Genomic DNA, 19,309 nt, shown 5'->3' on the forward strand with positions numbered 1-19,309 from the left:
CTGAGTGCCGCATAACAGAGTGAGCGCCCGTTACTCGTCCCAGCTTCTGCCAACCTAGCAGTTCCAAAGCACGTCAAAATGCAAGTAGAAAAACAGGGACCACTACAGTGGGAAGGTAACAGCGTTCCGTGCGACTTTGGCGTCTAGTCATGCCGGCCACATGACCACGGAGACGTCCTTGGACAAGCGCTGGCTCTTCGGCTTTGAAACGGAAATGAGCAACGGCCCCTAGAGTCGGAAACAACTAGCACACATGTGCGGGGGAACCTTTACCTTTACCTTTTAAAGCTAGGTGAACTCTGTTGCACCAAACCAGCTTTTGGGAAGTTAGGAGTTGCATTGCTTCCCCATTACAGCTTCACACTCACTGAATCCGCTGCCAGCGTCAGTAGCCACAACTGTTTTGTGCTGCAGAGAGTGACAAGCACTGACTGAATGGATCTTTCCAGAACAAGGCAAGCACCTGTCTGGATCCTGCGTTGCTTTTCAGTGGCTATTTGAACAACGGAAATTGTGTTATTTTTGTGGTTGGTTCAGATAACAGCACTTCAGATTGCTGGTTCTGAATGGATTCTTCCCCGTCCGGAAAACAATATGGAATCCATCAAGATCTCCCTTTCCCCTTTAAAAAGAGAGCTAGTTTGGTGTAGTGGTTAAGGCGCCAGGCTGGAAATCAGGAGACTGTGAGTTCTAGTCCAACCTTAAGCATGAAAGTTGACTGGGTGACCTTGGGCCAATCACCAGGAGACCCGTGAGTGCTAGTCCCACCTTAGGTAAGAAAACTGGCTGGGTGATTTTAGAGCTATCACAAGGAGATGGTGAGTTCTAGTGCCGCACTAGGTATGAAAGCTGGCTGGGTGACTTTGGGCCAGTCCCTCTCTCTCTTGCTGGGGGTTGTCGTGGGGAAAATAGGAGGGGGAAGGAGTATTGTGCATTTTCACTGCCTTAGGTTACTTATAAAATAATGAAGTCAGGGTCTAATAAATCTAATAAATCAAGTCTAATAAATAAAAGAAATGTGATTAGCCATGTTTACCATAATGAGTAGTTTCCCCAATGATTTCAAAATGTGTTCAGGTTGGGTGCTTAGTACAGTACCGGAATCCAGCCTACTTTTCAGCTTAAAGTTGCTGCTTTCTTTTGAATAACCAAAGTGTAGAACAGCTTCCAAAAGTAAAAAAAGAAAAACAGTACATATCGAAGGGGAAGCATTCTCTGTGCTCTAGAAAGAGTGCGGAGAAGAGCAACAAAGATGATCAGGGGACTGGAGGCTAAAACATATAAGGAATTGGGTGTGTCTAGTTTAACGAAGAGAAGGACGAGGGGTGACATGATAGCAGCCTTCCAGTATCTCAGGGGCTGCCCCAAAGAAAAGGGAGTCAAGCTATTCTCCAAAGCACCTGAAAGCAGGACAAGAAGCAACGGATGGAAACTAACCAATGAGAGAAGCAACCTAGAACTAAGGAGAAACTTCCTGACAGTCAGAACAATTAACCAATGGAACAACCTGCCTCCAGAAGTCGTGAATGCTCCAACACTGGAAGTTTTTAAGAAGAGACTGGCCAGCCATTTGTCTGAAATGGTGTAGGGTTTCCTGCCTGAGCAGGGGGTTGGACTAGATGACCTCCAAGGTCCCTTCCAACTTTACTACTACTACTACTAGTAGTAGTAGTAAATTAAATCAGTATCTGCCACATCGCTACAGTTGCAGCCATCACTAAGGGGCTGCCACAAAAAAGAGGGGGTCATCTTATTCTCCAAACCATTTGAAGGCAGGACAAGAAGCATTGGGTGGAAACTGATTAAGGAGAGAAGCAACCTGGAATTAAGGAGAAATTTTCTGACAGTGAGAATAATTAACCAGTGGAACAGCTTTGCCTCCAGAAGCTGTGAATGCTCCAACACTGGAAGTTTTTAAGAAGAGACTGGACAGCCATTTGTCTGAAATGGTATAGGGTTTCCTGCTTGAGCGGGGGGGTTGGACTAGATGACCTCCAAGGTCCTTCCAACTTTAGTAGTAGTAGTAGTAGTAGTAATAGTAGTAGTAAATTAAATCAGTATCTGCCACATCGCTTCAGTTGCAGCCATCGCTAAGGGGCTGCCCCAAAGAAGAGGGAGTCAACCTATTCTCCAAAGCACCAGAAGGCAGGACGAGAAGCAAAGGATGGAAACTCATCAAGGAGAGAAGCAACCTGGAATTAAGGAGGAATTTCCTGACAGTGAGAACAATTAATCAGTGGAATGGCTTCCCTCCAGAAGTTGGGGTTGCTGGAGGCTTTTAAGAAGACAAGCATTTGTCTGAAATGGTATAGATTTCCTGCCTGAGCAGGGGTTAGACTAGAAGACCTCCAAGGTCCCTTCCAGCTGTCTTCTTCTGTTATTCTGCTAGCTATATTAAGATGTGTGATATGTATAGATCCTATGGATTTCTGTTTTCTCCACAGCCTTTGGCCATGTAGAAACACGGGCACATGCTGAGGAACGTCTCCTGAAGAAACTTTTCTCTGGATACAACAAATGGTCCAGGCCAGTTGCTAATATTTCTGATGTTGTCATCGTGCGTTTTGGATTGTCCATTGCTCAGCTTATAGATGTTGTAAGTATGGCTAGAATTAATTATGCGAGGCTCTTTGGTTAGCATGGTGAGAGATGACCTCTCTTCTCAAAAGTTTGTATTTTTATTTTTTATTTTTTATTTATTTTAATTCCATTTATATCCCGCCCTTCTCCGAAGACTCAGGGCGGCTTACAAGCTTAGCAGTAAGTGGACCTTCTCACAAAAACCAGCAATCCAACGCCAAATGAGCATCAGAACATTAATTAAGGCAGTATCTCTCAACTTGGGCAACTTGAAGATGTGTGGACTTCAACTCCCAGAATTCCTCGGCCAGCAAGGTTGGCCAGGGAATTCTGGGAGTTGAAGTCTACACATCCTCAAGTTGCCAAAGTTGAGAAACATTCTGTTAGAATGTCACTCTAGAATTGGTACAACTCAATGTCTTGATAAATGCAACATCCACAATGTAATATTTTCCCCCAAAAAAGGTATTATTAAAAAATAAAGATTGGCTCTGATTGAATTGGATTCTTGGTAGAATTCATGTAGATTTTTGGCAGTGTTGTGGGAATGCTACTGTCTCCTTCTAGGACATTTTTTTCAAGCTTCCTAATAGATTATTCCCAATCTGAGTACTTATCAGATCTGACCTTACTTAGCTTCCAAGATCAATCAAGTTCAACTTGGTCCTCTAATCCCAGGTTTTTATTTTTGGGCCTGAATTCTTTGGGGGGCAAGAAAATGATTGCAAGTATCTTCATACTAAGAATAGTGTAAGTGTAAGTGTAAAAAAAACCCCATCATAAGTCACTTTTTTCCAGTGCCGTTGTAACTTTGAACGGTCGCTAAATGAACTGTTGTAAGTCAAGAACCACCTGTATTCCGAAGTACGCTCCTGTCAAGAAATTAAGCTGCTGGAGGTTTGGTTTAGAAAGTTGCCCACCCAGACAGGAAAAACTGTGGCGTGTTCAATTTTGTCATTGTGGGGACCTAGAAAGTCTTGAGGGAGTCAACGTGACTGCTTTGCTTTCTAGTAAGTGTCTGTTTCCACGTTCTCCAGGGCAGCCATTTTGTGAGAGGGCCCGTGACATAGACTCCATTCCAAATGAGCCCAGTCACTCCCCAAAAGTTTTGGAGACTTGGCAGAATGGTTTTAATCATTTGAGAATCGATGGAATCAATTGCTGATAGACTTTCAAGTGAAGGCTGCAGATTAATCACGCAACAGGAAGGAGACAGCATGCGTGATAAATGAGCCTGGGAAGCTGGCAGCCACGGGTTTCATTTTAGAACAGTGTGGGCTTCCTGAAATTAAATAAAAAACCAACCCACCCCCCCCAAAAGGCGAGAATACAGAAATCTCCTGTGAAATTTTCGAGGCTTAGATGGTGACGTCAGCTGGGACGACCAATCGCTCGGGTTAATCGCAGGGGTTTAATTGCTGCGATTAAACTATTTCTGGAGGGAGCATAGAAAACTTGGCTTCCCTGTGTAAATTTGGTGTAAATATTTATATTTATATTTATTAAATTTTTATACCGCCCTTCTCCCGAAGGACTCAGGGCGGTGTACAGGGCAATAAATATCAAAATATACATACAAAAGTTAAAAAAGATTAAATAATTATGCCCAATATAATACAATAATTAAAACAATGTTAAAACCAAATCCAAACCCCAAACCCATCAAACCAGGCCGGATTGTTCAAATAGATAGGTTTTTAAATCGCGTCGGAAGGAGCGAAGGTCGGGGGCCATCCGGAGCTCAACCAGCAAGCGGTTCCATAGGTCTGGCGCGCCCACAGAGAACGCTCTCCCCTTGGGGGCCACCAATCGACATTCTCTGATCGGAGGCACCCTGAGGAGGCCCTCTCTGTGGGAGCACACTGGACGGAGGGAAGTTGACGCCGGCAGCAGGTGCTGCCGTAGGTAATCCGGACCCAAGCCATGTAGGGCTTTATAGGTCATTACCAGCACCTTGAATCTCACCCGGAGGGCAACTGGCAGCCAATGCAGCTCGCGGAGCAGAGGTGTAACATGGGAGTATCAGGAGACCCCCAACACTACTCGCGCGGCTGCATTCTGCACCAGCTGAAGCCTCCGAGTGGTCCTCAAGGGCAGCCCCATGTAGAGAGCGTTGCAGTAGTCCAAACGAGAGTTCACAAGCGCATGAGTGACTGTGCGCAAGGCATCCCGGTCTAGATAGGGCTGCAACTGGCGCACCAGGTGAACCTGGGCGAAGGCCCCCCTAGTCACAGCTCCTATATGGTCTTCTAAGGAGAGCTGTGAATCTAGGAGGACTCCCAAGTTGCGAGCCCGATCTACGGGGGTAATAACTCACCCCCCATAGTAAGAGATGGAATAATCTGCATTTCCTGAGATGCCGGCACGCACAGCCACTCAGTCTTGTCAGGGTTGAGCTGAAGCCTGTTCCTCCCCATCCAGACCCAGACCGCCTCCAGGCAATGGGACATCACGTCGAGGGCATCACTGGGGTGGTTTGGGGTCGAAATAAAAAGCTGGGTATCATCAGCATACTGATGATAACCAACTCCAAAACCACGAATGATCTCACCCAGAGGCTTCATATAGATGTTGAACAGGAGAGGCGAGAGGATCGACCCCTGAGGAACTCCACAAACGAGAGGCCTCAAGGTTGACCTCTGCCCCCCTGCCAACACCGACTGCGAACGTCCCAGGAGGTAGGAGGAGAACCACTGAAGGACCGTACCTCCCACTCCCAATCCCCTGAGACGCCGCAGCAAGATACCATGGTCGATGGTATCGAAAGCCGCTGAGAGGTCTAATAGGACTAGGACAGAGGAACAACCCCTGTCCCGAGCCCTCCAGAGATCATTCACCAGAGCGACCAATGCCGTCTCCATGCTGTACCCGGGCCTGAAACCTGATTGGTACGAGTCCAGATAGTCAGCTTCCTCCAAGAACAAAGGGAGCTGATGCGCCACCACGCTTTCAACAACCTTCGCGAGAAAGCGAAGGTTGGAGACTGGATGAAAGTTATTTAATACAGCTGGGTCCAAGGCAGGCTTCTTGAGGAGGGGTCTCACCACCGCCTCCTTCAAGGTGGCGGGAAAACTACCCTCGCCCAAAGAAGCAGTTATCACTGCCTGGAGCCAGCCTCGTGTCCCATCCCGGGCTGCATAGACCAGCCAGGAGGGGCACGGATCCAATAAACATGTGGTGGAGCTCAGCTTCCCCATGATCCTGTCCACATCTTCAGGAGTCACAGGATCAAACTCCTCCCAGATAATATCGACAAGACTGCCCTCGTCCTCATCGTCAGACTCTGCCCAGTCGGAGTCCAAACTGGTCCGAATCCGAGCAATTTTGTCCGACAGATGTTGACTAAACTCCTCAGCACGACCCTGCAAGGGATCCCCCCTCACCTCCTGATTAAGGAGGGAGCGGGTCACCCTAAGCAGGGCGGCCGGGCGATTATCTGTGGACGCGATGAGGGCGGCAAAATGATTAGACCTCGCCGTCCTCATCGCCGCGAGATAAGATCGTGTAAAAGACCTGAGGATTTTGGAGAGGAGAGAGGAGAAGGGGGAAGGGGGAGGGGAAGGGAGGGAGGGAATGAGAAAGGGAGAGAAGAGATAGAAGGACAGCTGAAGGGAAGGGAAGGGGAAAGGGAAGGGGAAGAGGAAGAGGAGGGGGGAGGAAAGGGGAAGGGGAATGGAAAGGGGAAGGAATAAGAAAAGGAGAGAAGAGAGAGAATGAAAGCAGAAGGGAAGGAAAGGGGGAAAAGGGGAAGGGGAAGAAGGGGAAGCGAAGGAATAAGAAAGGGAGAGAAGAGGGAGAAAGGGGAGGAGAGGAGAGGATGATAGAGGATATACGGTAATATGGGGTGCTTTTGGTTCTCCACCCACTGAGTTTTATAGTCATTGTGTGTGTGTGTGTGTGTGTGTGTGTGTGTGTGTGTGTGTATGTAGTGGTGCACGAGGGAGGAAAACCTTGAAATAGCCAAGTATTCTTTCTGAAGGTCTGCTCCATTGATCTTTGCACAAAGTTGCTTTGTCATTTATTATGCATAAGAGGTTGAGTAACTGGAAAGTGACCTGGGAATGGTTTTAGAGTTTTTACATAAACGCGCATGCAAGCGTTGTTCTCTGGGTTGGGAGGAGAAAAAAAAAACCAGGTAGGAAGAGTGCCTGTACAGAATTGCTGTAATCACTGCAGGGCGAATGAAGCTCATTCAAAAAAAAAAGAGGCAAAGTGAGATTGAAATTGACTGATTTCCTTCTGCAAATTGACTCCTTCTCCTTGGTGGTGGAGATATCCAAAAGAGCCAAGATGGTTCGTTCGTTTCTTCGGTTCTAATAAACCAATGTCTTGTAGACCTATATAGCTAGATTCGACGGTACACTTAATTTGGGGAAATTGTAAAGTCGTGTGCTTCACATAGAGACGGACACAGAGCTGGGGTAAAGATGAGTTTATTCTGAACAGAACGAACTGGGGAAACAGGGAAGCCTGGCGTCTATTTGTACCTGCCCAGGTGGATGGCATCCAATCAGTTCAAACCTGGGCTTCCTGCCAGTGCAGGTGACAATGGGTGTAGATCCTGGCTTCCCACCAGGCTGACCATGCCTGGGGCTGTCAACAGCTTAACTCACAGGTTGGCAACCTGCGGCTCCGGAGCCGCATGCGGCTCTTTGAGCCGTCTCTTGCGGCTCCCAGCCGCCCGGTGCGCGCGCACCTCTTCCAACGGGCAGTGGTGCGCGCGCACCTCTCCAAATGGAGAGTGGCACCGCCCGTTTGGAGAGGTGCACGCGCACCTCCCCAAACCTTTGGAGAGGTGCGCGCGTACCTCCGCGCGAAGGGGCAGCGGTGCCGCTCTTTCAGGAAGCTGCCGCGGCCCGTCTGTGAAGCTGCCGAAAGCGGCAGCTTAGCAGACGGGCTGCGGCAGCTTCCTCAAAGAGCGGCGCCCCTGCCCATTCCGAGAGGTGCGCGCGCACCTCTCCGAACGACCGGAGTTGCGCGCGCACCTCCCCAAACCTTTGGGGAGGTGCGCGCGTACCTCCGCGTGAAGGGGCAGCGGTGCCGCTCTTTCAGGAAGCTGCCGCGGCCCGTCTCTGAAGCTGCCGAAAGCGGCAGCTTAGCAGACGGGCTGCGGCAGCTTCCTCAAAGAGCGGCGCCCCTGCCCATTCCGAGAGGTGCGCGCGCACCTCTCCGAACGACCGGAGTTGCGCGCGCACCTCCCCAAACCTTTGGGGAGGTGAGCGCGTACCTCCGCGCGAAGGGGCAGCGGTGCTGCTCTTTCAGGAAGCTGCCGCGGCCCGTCTCTGAAGCTGCCGAAAGCGGCAGCTTAGCAGACGGGCCGCGGCAGCTTCCTCAAAGAGCGGCGCCCCTGCCCATTCCGAGAGGTGCGCGCGCACCTCTCCGAACGACCGGAGTTGCGCGCGCACCTCCCCAAACCTTTGGGGAGGTGAGCGCGTACCTCCGCGCGAAGGGGCAGCGGTGCTGCTCTTTCAGGAAGCTGCCGCGGCCCGTCTCTGAAGCTGCCGAAAGCGGCAGCTTAGCAGACGGGCCGCGGCAGCTTCCTCAAAGAGCGGCGCCCCTGCCCATTCCGAGAGGTGCGCGCGCACCTCTCCGAACGACCGGAGTTGCGCGCGCACCTCCCCAAACCTTTGGGGAGGTGCGCGCGTACCTCCACGCGAAGGGGCAGCGGTGCCGCTCTTTCAGGAAGCTGCCGCTTTCGGCAGCTTCCTCAAAGAGCGGCGCCGCTGCCCCTTCGCACGGAGGTACGCGCGCACCTCCCCAAAGGTTTGGGGAGGTGCGCGCGCAACTCCGGTCGTTCGGAGAGGTGCGCGCGCACCTCTCGGAATGGGCAGGGGCGCCGCTCTTTGAGGAAGCTGCCACGGCCCGTCTGCAAAGCTGCCGAAAGCGGCAGCTTTGCAGACGGGCCGTCGCCGTCGGGCAACCGGGAACCGGTTCCATCTCATTTTTTAAAAAATGGCAGCCGCGTGCGTCCGCACATGCGCAAAAAACCTTTATGCGCATGCGCGTGCATGGACACACGCACGCGGCTCCCTCTTTTTTTAATTTGTGATGGAACCGGTTCCCAGTGGCTCTTTTTCTTTTTTAGGTTGCCGACCCCTGGCTTAACTCATTAGGCTTATCCTGAGTGAGCAGTTATCGCCCGGAGCTGTCCAACCCCTTTGCTGATCTGCACCATCAGCCTCCTGCTGTGCTGTCCCTTTGTGTATGCTGGGAGGCATACACTGCAGAAATAGTGGAGAGATCGCTCATGTTAATTCTTTTTGTAAACTCTGATCTTGCTAGTTATCTGGTTGTGTTACTTCTACAGTTAGTCCTTGACTTGTCACCACAAACTGAGCCCAACATTTCCTTTGCTAAGCGAGGCAGTCCTTAAGTGAGTTTTGCCCCCTTTTACGACTTTTCTTACCACAGTCGTTAAGTGAAACATTGCAGCTGTTAAGTTAATAGCATGGTTCGTTAAGTGAATCTGGCTTCCCCATTGACTTTGCTTGTCAGAAGGCGGCAAGAGGGGATCACATCATATTTACGACTGCAACCGTCATAAATATGAGCTAGTTGCTAAGCTTCCAAAGTTTGATGACGTGACTGTGAGGATGCTGCAGAGTGATCATAAATCACTTTTTTTCCAGTGCCATTCTAACTTGGAACGGTCACTAAACGAAATGTTGTAAATCGAGGATTATCTGTGTTCTAGTGCGTTGGTTTCTGGATGGATGGCTAGGGCTGGATTCAGTTCTGACATTATTTGTGAACTGAATACGTACAGCAGGGGTCTTCAAACTTGGCCCTTTTGTGACTTGTGGACTTCAACTCCCAGAATTCCTCAGCCAGCATGGCTGGCTGAGGAATTCTGGGAGTTGAAGTCCACAAGTCACAAAAGGGCCAAGTTTGAAGACCCCTGACGTACAGTAGTGTAATATTCATGCAGAATCCGTTAGGCTTCAGGATCTGTCAGTCTTCAGATATTACTGTTGCCGAGTGATTTAGTAAAGTTGCACAATGCTGTTAAAAATATGGTTATTAAATTTAAATACGATTATCTATGTCATGGACTCTGCTGGACAGTTACCATATGAGCATTGTTAGGAAATTGCAGGGGTTGAGAATTCTCAGAAGATTTTTCTGAGAAAGTCTGAGGGCTATTGGAAAATAATCCTCATTTTCACCTCTTTTTTTTCCCCCTGCCATACATTTTTTTTATTAAGTTTCATTTTATTTTATGATGCAGGAGAAACAAAAGTTAGAGAACTGAGAGAGAGAAAAAGGGCACGGAGGGGGGAAAACGTGGCGAGTTCTGTGTTTTTTTTTCTCTTCAGGGCAGCAAAATACAAAAATTATACAACCTCAACCTTTTGCCGTAGATTTCGCAACATTTCCAGCTACTTCTGTCATCACAAAATCATCCTAATCATCCAAACCTAAAATCAAAGTTTCATTTTTTTCAGTTTTGAGCAAAAAGTCCCCAAATGGTTCCTAAGTAAAAAAAAAATTAAAAAAATTAATTTATCAAAATATAAAATACAGACATATAGAGAAAAGTGAAAATAAGGGTAAAATAAGGGAGGGGAAGGGGAAGAGAGAAAGTGTAGGCTAGAGGGGAGAAAGAAAGAAAAAAAACATTGACTTCCGACTCGTTTTGGTGCAGTAGAATAATAAGGTAATAACACAAAATCTCAACTTTTTTACTTTTATATAATAATATTGTCATGGAATTGTGCAGCATCTAGCCCAGGGGTCTTCAAACTTGGCCCTTTTAGGACTTGTGGACTTCAACTCCCAGAATTCCTCAGCCAGGCACTCTGGCTAAGGAATTCTGGGAGTTGAAGTCCACAAGTCCTAAAAGGGCCAAGTTTGAAAACCCCTGATCTAGCCAGATGAAATCGGAGACCCAAATGCAAACTTGTAGCATTTTATATCTACAAATATATTTCATATTAAAATTCACAGCAGTCTTCGTTGTCATCCAGAAAGAAACGACACAAGATAGTCAGCAACACAGGGAATATCATGAGGTAAATTTTGCAGTACACAAAACACACAGAAGGAAAAGGCGGGGGAAAAAATAGGAAGTTTCTTGGGGGAGAAGCACAAGATCTTCAAGGAAAAACAAAGTCCAGTTCCAACAGTGGTTGGAAACTGATCAAAGAGAGAAGCAACCTGGAATTAAGGAGAAATTTCCTGGCAGTTAGAACAACTAACCAGTGGAACAACCTGCCTCCAGAAGCTGTGAATGCTCCATCACTGGAGGTTTTTAAGAAGAGACTGGACAGCCATTTGTCTGAAATGGTATAGGGTTTCCTGCCTGAGCAGGGGGTTGGACTAGAAGACCTCCAAGGTCCCTTCCAGCTTCTATTCTAATCTATTCTTTTGGGGGAAAAGCCCACTCCCTACCTTTGGGACTAAGATTGAGAAACCCTTACATAGTGTCAGAATCCATTTATATCACATTCATAAATGTATGTTTAAAACATTATCCCCCCTCCCCATGGATTCTGCCATCTCCCGAGGAAGGAGGAGCGCATGTGGATTCAGCCTGCCTTAGGTTATTTCAAAGACCAAGGGAAACCTTTTGAACTGGGGGAACAAAAGGGAGGGTTAGAGAAGAGGGCATCTGGCCTGTGTCTTCGTTTAAATCTGTAGAGGAAGAAGGCAATAACCATAAAGATTCGAAGTTCCCTTTTTCCCACGAAAGGGATGACATGAAGTAAAATGATGGAGGCTGACCAAATGGGGTTGAGGGAAGCGGGGTTGAACCGGGAACTCTTTATTTATTTATTTTTATTTATTTATTTTAATTCCATTTATATCCCGCCCTTCTCCGAAGACTCAGGGCGGCTTACAATTTAAGCACAAACCAATGTGCTTAGCAATAGCCTTCATTCTATGTATATGCCTGCTTATTAGGGCTTTCACACACACCCCAAGCGGCATTATTACAAAGTCAGCTTAATTGCCCCCAACAATCTGGGTCCTCATTTTACCTACCTCGGAAGGATGGAAGGCTGAGTCAACCTTGAGCCTGGTGGGACTAGAACCTGCACTAATTGCAGGCAGCTGGTGCTACTTAAGGAGGCATTAGCCCACTGCTCCACCAAGGCTCTAAAGTTTATAAAGTTTCAATTTGAAAAACAATACTAAGTCCTGTCTTGTATTTCCACAACCAAGCATGTCCTAGTAAAAATCCCTTTTGGACTAGAACTGACTCCAAGAGTTTTTGTTTTCCTAAGACATGGATTGCGGTGGGTCCTGACACATAGCGAATGAATAGATTGAAAATTATCCCTTGGACTAAGTTTTTGCATTTTTCAATCTTTGTTTAATGCTGGGGTTCCTAAACCTTCTGCCATCACCCCTCTCTTGAGTAGAGTTTTAATTTCCTAAAAATACAAACACCGAAATGAACTCTGAAAACAAGGCCACAAAACTTTGGCAAAGGTGGTTTTACTGTAACTGTGTAAAATTAAAAGTTTCTTCACCCCCCTCTGGACTCTCGTCTATACTTCCTCAAGTGAGGCACACCTCACGCTTTGGGAGACTCTGATTTAATGCAACCATTATTAAACATTTATGGGGTTATGGCGTATTCAGGAACAATCTAACCGTGTGGTTGAAGTTGGCAGCAATTAGTGCTGTGGTTTAAAGAGTTACATCTACCTAACTTTCAAAACCACTGGAGGTGTTAATGATTCAGGCTTCGAGACACCTTGCTCCCACATCTTAGAGGTGGGGGCAAGACACAGCATTCTTTTTTTTTTGAGGTTGCTAGGGAGATTTGGATTTTATTTTATTTTTTTCTTTTCAGAATGGCAAAAAGTCAAATGTTATTTCTTTTTCAGAAGCCAGTAAAAACAAATGTTTTAAAATGGGAGAATACGGATAACTTTACTTCTTTTGATAGTCACTGAAAGCAGGACAAGAAGCAACGGATAGAAACTAGTCAAGGAGAGAAGCAACCTAGAACTAAGGAGAAACTTCCTGACAGTTAGAACAATTAACCAGTGGAACAACCTGCCTCCATAGGTGGTGAATGCTCCAACACTGGAAGTTTTTAAGAAGAGACTGGACAGCCATTTGTCTGAAATGGTATAGGGTTTCCTGCCTGAGCAGGGGGTTGGACTAGATGACCTCCCAGGTCTCTTCCAACTTTAGTAGTAGTAGTAGTAGTAATAGTAGTAGTAGTAATAGTAGTAGTAAATTAAATCAGTATCTGCCACATCGCTTCAGTTGCAGCCATCGCTAAGGGGCTGCCCCAAAGAAGAGGGAGTCAAGCTATTCTCCAAAGCACCTGAAGGCACGACAAGGAGCAACGGATAGAAACTAGTCAAGGAGAGAAGCAACCTGGAATTAAGGAGGAATTTCCTGACAGTGAGAACAATTAATCAGTGGAATGGCTTCCCTCCAGAAGTTGTGGTTGCTGGAGGCTTTTAAGAAGACAACCATTTGTCTGAAATGGTATACAGTTTCCTGCCTGAGCAGGGGGTTGGACTAGATGACCTCCCAGGTCTCTTCCAACTTCTTCTTCTTCTTCTTCTTCTTCTTCTTCTTCTTCTTCTTCTTCTTCTTCTTCTTCTTCTTCTTCTTCTTCTTCTTCTTCTTCTTCTTCTTATTATTATTATTATTATTATTATTATTATTATTATTATTATTACTATTATTATTATTATTATTACTATTATTATTATTATTACTATTATTATTATTATTATTATTATTATTATTATTATTATTATTATTATTATTATTATTATTATTATTATTACTGTACTTGACTTTGAGAGTTGGGGTGCTAAAGGCAGGAAGTCCCGCAATTTACAAGCCTTTGTTTAGTGACCAAAGTTACAACAGCACTGAAAAAACAGACTTATGATCGTTCATCACACTTACGACCGTTGCAGCATTCGCAGGGACACAGGATGAAAATTTGGATGCTTGGCAACTGGTTTGTATTTATGACGATCGCAGTGTCCTGGGGCTCACGTGATCACCATTTGCGAGTCTCTGACATGTAAAGTCAGTGGGGGAAGCCAGATTCACTTAACAACCATGTTACTAACTTAACAGCTGCAGTGATCCCCTTAATAACTGTAGCAAGAAAGGTCGTAAAATGGGGCAAAACCTACTTAACAAATATTTTCCTTAGCAATGGGAATGTTGGGCTTACTTATGGTTGTAAGTCCAGGACTTACCTATATGTGTAGTCTGTCAAAGAGAAGGGTTAGGGGCTGACAGGATAACTGTCTTCCAGTATTTAAGGGGCCGTCACAGAAAAGAGGAGATTGGCTTATTCTCTATAGCAAGGGGTCTTCAAACTTGGCCCTTTTGTGACTTGTTGACTTCAACTCCCAGAATTCCTCAGCCAGCGTGCCTGGCTGTGGAATTCTGGGAGTTGAAGTCCACAAGTCATAAAAGGGCCAAGTTTTAAGATCATTCCCACCCACCCAGGCAGGCAAGACACTAGATAAACCCACAGCAAGCCACACTCCTTACTAGCACTGATGATGTTACCTAGTTAGGGTAATGAAACGTCTGCAAGGAAACAAGCAAGCTCAGAGAGCACCAAGGACTTCTCAAGGATAATTTGCATCAGAACAGAATAACAGAGTTGGAAGGGACCTTGGAGGTCTTCTAGTCCACCCCCCCCCCCCGCTCAAGCAGCAGAGTTGTATATTCCAGACAAAGGACTGTCCAGTCTCTTCTTAAAAACAACCTGTTCCACTGATTAATCGTTCTCACTGTTAGGAAGTTTCTCCTTAAGTTCTAGGTTGCTCCTCTCTTTGATTAGTTTCCATCTGTTGCTTCTTGTCCTGCCTTCGGTGCTTTGGAGAAAAGATTGACTAGTTCTCCTTTGTGGCAGCCTCTGAGATACTAGAATGCTGCGATCACTGCTGACAGGATAACTGTCTTTCAGTATTTGAGGGGCCGTCACAGAGAAGAGGAGATGGGCTTATTCTCTATGGCAGGGGTCTTCAAACCTGGCCCTTTTATGACTTGTGGACTTCAACTCCCAGGATTCCACAGCTAGCTTGACTGGCTGAGGAATTCTGGGAGTTGAAGTCCACAAGTCACAAAAGGGCCAAGTCTGAAGACCCCTGCTCTATAGTATCAGAGAGCAGGACACGAAGCAATGGGTGGAAGCTAATCAAAGAGAGATCCAGCCTAGAAATAAGGGGAAATTTTTGACAGTGAAAACAATTAATCCGTGGATTAGCTTGCCTGCTGGAGTTTTGGGTGCTCCATCGCTGGAGGCTTTCAAAGATAGACTAGACAAGCACTTGACCAGGATGGTATAAGGTCTTCTCCCTTCAGCAGGGGGTTGGACTAGAAGGCCTCTGAGTTTCCCTTCCAGCCCTAGGACTCTAACCTGAAATATTTTAAGGAATGTGGTGCCAATATTGTGGTCGGCAAAACTTTTATTTCTAATTCATTCACCAAAAAGTCATTAAATAACGTTGCTGCTTGCTAAGTAAAAAAAATAATAATTTCCACTTAAAGCTTGTGGAACATCATGTTTCCTAACTAAATGGACAGTGCTGAATTGTTTTCTTTATGTTTTCCCCACAGGCTATGTTGATCCAATATTCCCCAAATAATAAAAAAATATTATGTACATATCTAAAATGAATTCTAAACACAGGCCTCTGCTGGGTTAAATCTTCACATGAGGTAGCGCGCTTGCTAATCCTCTGCCTTCAGATACAGTTAAGATTCACTTAACAACCATGTTACCAACTTAAGAACGGCAGCGATCCACTTAGCGATGATGGAAGAAAGGTCATAACATGGGAAAAGCTCATTGAATAACTGTCTTGCATAGCCAGGGACATTTTGAGCTCAATTGTGATTGCAAGTCAAGGGCTACCTGTAAACAGAGCAAGCCCCAGTCCTTTCGGGCACTGATGATGTTACCTAGTTGGGTAATGAAATGTCTGCAAGATAACAATGCTAAAAGATCCCATGAAATCTGCTCTGTTGGTCCCCTAAGAGAAGTCCATCAAGTATTTTTGTATTTTGTAAGCGTTCTCTTGGTTCCATATATAAAGAAAGCTAGAATGCCAAGGAGAAGATTGCCCTAGGACAGGGATAGGCAACCTTGGCTCTTTTATGACTCACGGACTTCAACTCCCAGAATTCCTGAGCCAGCATGGCTCAGCTTGGAAACCTCTCCCTTTCCCCTCAGCATGGTTGGCTCAGACATTTTGGGAGTTGAAGTCCACGAGTCATAAAAGAGTCAAGGTTGCCTACCCCTGCCCTAGGACTGAATCCCGTTTTCTGTGGGGGAAAAAGCTATTGTATGAATATCCAAGGCTTCCCGTCACTTCTTATTTAACAACCCAGCTGAAACTGTCCACCTGAACAGTGGTTATGGAAATTTCATACCTCTGTGTTTTACCCTGCTATATTTTGTTACATATTTAGCTAAGAAGAAAATCCTTTTATAATTTAACCTTGCTTTATTTATGGCCGACTTGGGTTTTGAAAATGGATGAATCTGTTTCGATATTTTTATTCTTGTTGCTTCTATCACCTTGAATTCCCATCGCCAATTTTCTATTTTTATTCCAAAGCAAGCCCAACATTACTGGAAATTTATCTACCCGTGAAGAGATTAAATCTGTCTGAAGGAAACCAAGATTGGTCTGATAACAGCATAGACGGTTTAATTTTTTTCCCTTCAAGACTTTTATCAATTGCACAGATCTTGACAATACTTTATCTAACTCGGTCTTGTGTGAATAGCTCAACCTCTTAATGACCATTGAGGACGTTCTCTTTGCTCTTCTTTCTATTGCTTTGTTGTCAATCTCCTATTGATTTAAAACTTCCTTATCAACAAACATTGCACAGTATGCTTTAGGGAAAGAGGGTTTAGTAAAAAAAAAAAAAGAGAGAGAGAGAGAGATGCCATTTAGGTAGAAAAAAACCAACAACAGATGCACAATGGCTGGAAACTGACCAAAGAGAGAAGCAACCTGGAATTAAGGAGAAACTTCCTGACAGTGAGGACAATTAATCACTGGAACAGCTTGCCTTCACAAGTTGTAGGGCAGGGGTGTCAAACTGCCGGCCCACGGGCCGGACACGTCATCTGGAAGCTGCGCCCACCCCATTGCCGGCAATGGCGAAAAGGCTCTGATACGTTGCACAATGTCACATGATGTCATGAGTTTGACATGTCTGTTGTAGGGGCTCCATCACTGGAGGTTTTTAAGAAAAGACTGGTTACCCACTTATCTGAAATGGTATAGGTTCTCCTGCTCAAGCAATGGGCTGGACTAGAAGACCTCCAAGGTTGCTTCCTACTCTACTCTACTCTACTCTACTCTACTCTACTCTACTCTACTCTACTCTACTCTACTCTACTCTACTCTACTCTACTCTACTCTCTACTCTACTCTACTCTACTCTATTAAGTACAAGATAGATTTAGAGATATAGGAAGTCCTCAACTTATGACTGCAATTGAGCCCCAAACTTCCATTGCTAAGTAACAGAGTTGTTAAGTGAATTTGGCTCCATCTTACAACTTCTCTTGCCACAAACATTAAGTGAATCAGTTGTTGTTAAGTATTGCAGTTGTTAGGTTAGTAAAATGGTTGTTAAGTGAACCTGGCTCCCCCATTGACTTTGCTTGTCAGAAGGTCACAAAAGGTGATCACATGACCCCGGGACAAGGCAACTGTCATAAATACATGCCAGTTGCCAAGTGTCTGAATTTTAATCACCTGATCATGGCGATGCTGCGAATGGTTGTAAGTGTGAAAAACAGTCATAAGTCACTTTTTTCCAGTGGTGTTGTAACTTTGAACTGTCACTAAATGAATGGATGTAAGTTCAGGACTATGTCAACGCTGCTAACATTGGATGTTTTTGCATTGACAACAGATGGAGATGCAGCCATTTTTCTTCTTTTCGCTTTTAAAGTTAGATGATGCTGGGGAGGGGGGTGGAATGTTCACAAGAGTCTAGCTAGACATAATAACACTGGACCTAGTGTGAGAACCAAGGTTATTGAAATAAGAGATGATAAGGAATTGGCGGGCTGGTGAGGTGGAGGGGAAGCCTGCATTTCAAACTAATTGGGGAATGTGATTTATGACTGTTAACTGGAGGAGGGAATGGTGCTTTGATACGATGTGCTCAGGGGAGGGGAACTCAGATTTTGGCTTCGAGATGCTATGCTACTCAAATAAAGATTTTTTAAGCAAAACAATGCCGCGAAGTTCTTTGAAGAGTTTCATCTGTCGGAACCATGACAGACTACTTGTAATACTTAGGAGAAATATTTGGGGGTCTTGGCAGGCCATAGATTAAGGTTGAGCCAGCAATGTGCTACAGCTGCAAAAAAAAAAAAGCAACACAGTTTTGGGCTGCATCAATAGAGGTAGAGTATCAAGATTTATTGCACTCTATATTGCACTGTTAGAGCACATCTATAATACTGTAGGTATTTATGGATAGCACAGTACAAAAAAGATGTGGAAAGACCGGTAGCAAAGATGGTAATGGACTTGGAGGCTAAATCCTAGAAAGAGAAGTTAAAGGAACTTGGTGTGTTTAGCTTAACCAAAAGATAGGCCAAGGGAAGACTTCTAACATTATGAAGTAATGTCATAGGGCAGAAGGTATGGATTTATTTTCTACCGCCCCTGAGGATAAGACAAAAACCAATGAGTGGAAAATCCACAGAGACAGATAATGCAAAAGAAGAAGGAATTTCTTGACTGTGAGAAATACGAAGCAATGGAACAGCCTCTCTGATGAAGTCAGGGGCGCTCCATCTGGACTTTAACAGAATCTCTATTTGTCCAGAAGGGGTGTGTGGGGATCCTGCTTTCGGTAGAGGGTTGGATAGAAGACCTCCAAGGTCCCTATCATGATCTATGATATCCAGGCTATGCTTCTCTCAATTCTGGAATTTAAAATATGGTTTTGGGGGAAGACAGAACCCCCGCCCCCAGAGAAGGAAATAGTTTGGGGGATATTTAAAAAAGTAGAATATAGTTTCCCAAAGGAATAATCAAAAATCTTATGCAGAAACCTCCCCATCTCCCAACACACACAGGTCTCTGTGCCCCAAGCAGAAACCAGCTCTGTAGAAATGCAAATTTGATAATCCTTTTTGAAAGACTGGAGCCAGGAAGCTTGGAGCTGATGGGATTAGAAAGACCCTTAAAAAATCTACATCTTCCACCCAGTATCTAAAGACATGACCTTTAGGACATAATAGGATTAACCACCACCACTAGAATACTAAAAGGGCTCACTGAACCTCAGGTCAAAGTTCATGCCTCAGGAACAGGAACAACTCCAAACACAAAAGCCCAAGAAGGTATAAAACACCCACCATTCCCAGCTACATGTGGTCAGCTGTCCCAGAGCCACATGCTGTTGTGGTTCTGCTCTTCAATAAATAAGAATCTTCTTTCTGAAGCAGTCTCCATTTTGTTTATTCCCGGCTTGGACTGGACCCTGATGTGGATTTTTCTTTCAACAGTTTCATTGTCTTTCACTTTTTCTGCAAGTGCTGTAGATTTCCTTAACACTGTACATGGCTTTTGAAATGGATGCTTTGTAAAACATTAAAGCAGCTAAAATGTGGTTTTTTTTAGATTCAGAAGTGGCTGAATTTTGCCCATCATTGTTCCCCCTTTAAGCAGTGTTTCTCAACCGTGGCCATTTTAGGACATCTGAACTTCAACTCCCAGAATTCCCTGGTCTGGTATGACAA

The 19,309-nt window shown here is 45.4% G+C and overlaps 1 protein-coding gene across 1 annotated transcript in view; it reads left to right on the plus strand.

Annotated features, from left to right (window-relative positions):
• CHRNA4 (cholinergic receptor nicotinic alpha 4 subunit) overlaps nt 1-19,309 on the plus strand; it is a gene marked incomplete at both ends in the record, with an annotated part of 76,992 nt that overhangs the window by 8,327 nt on the left and 49,356 nt on the right. The window contains one exon of the mRNA XM_081323758.1: nt 2,445-2,596. Within this exon, the coding sequence (XP_081179884.1) occupies nt 2,445-2,596 (152 nt within the window). The remainder of the gene's footprint in view (nt 1-2,444; nt 2,597-19,309) is intronic.

This window comes from Vipera berus (assembly GCF_964194415.1).
Source record: "Vipera berus genome assembly, chromosome: 3".
NCBI lineage: Eukaryota > Metazoa > Chordata > Lepidosauria > Squamata > Viperidae > Vipera > Vipera berus.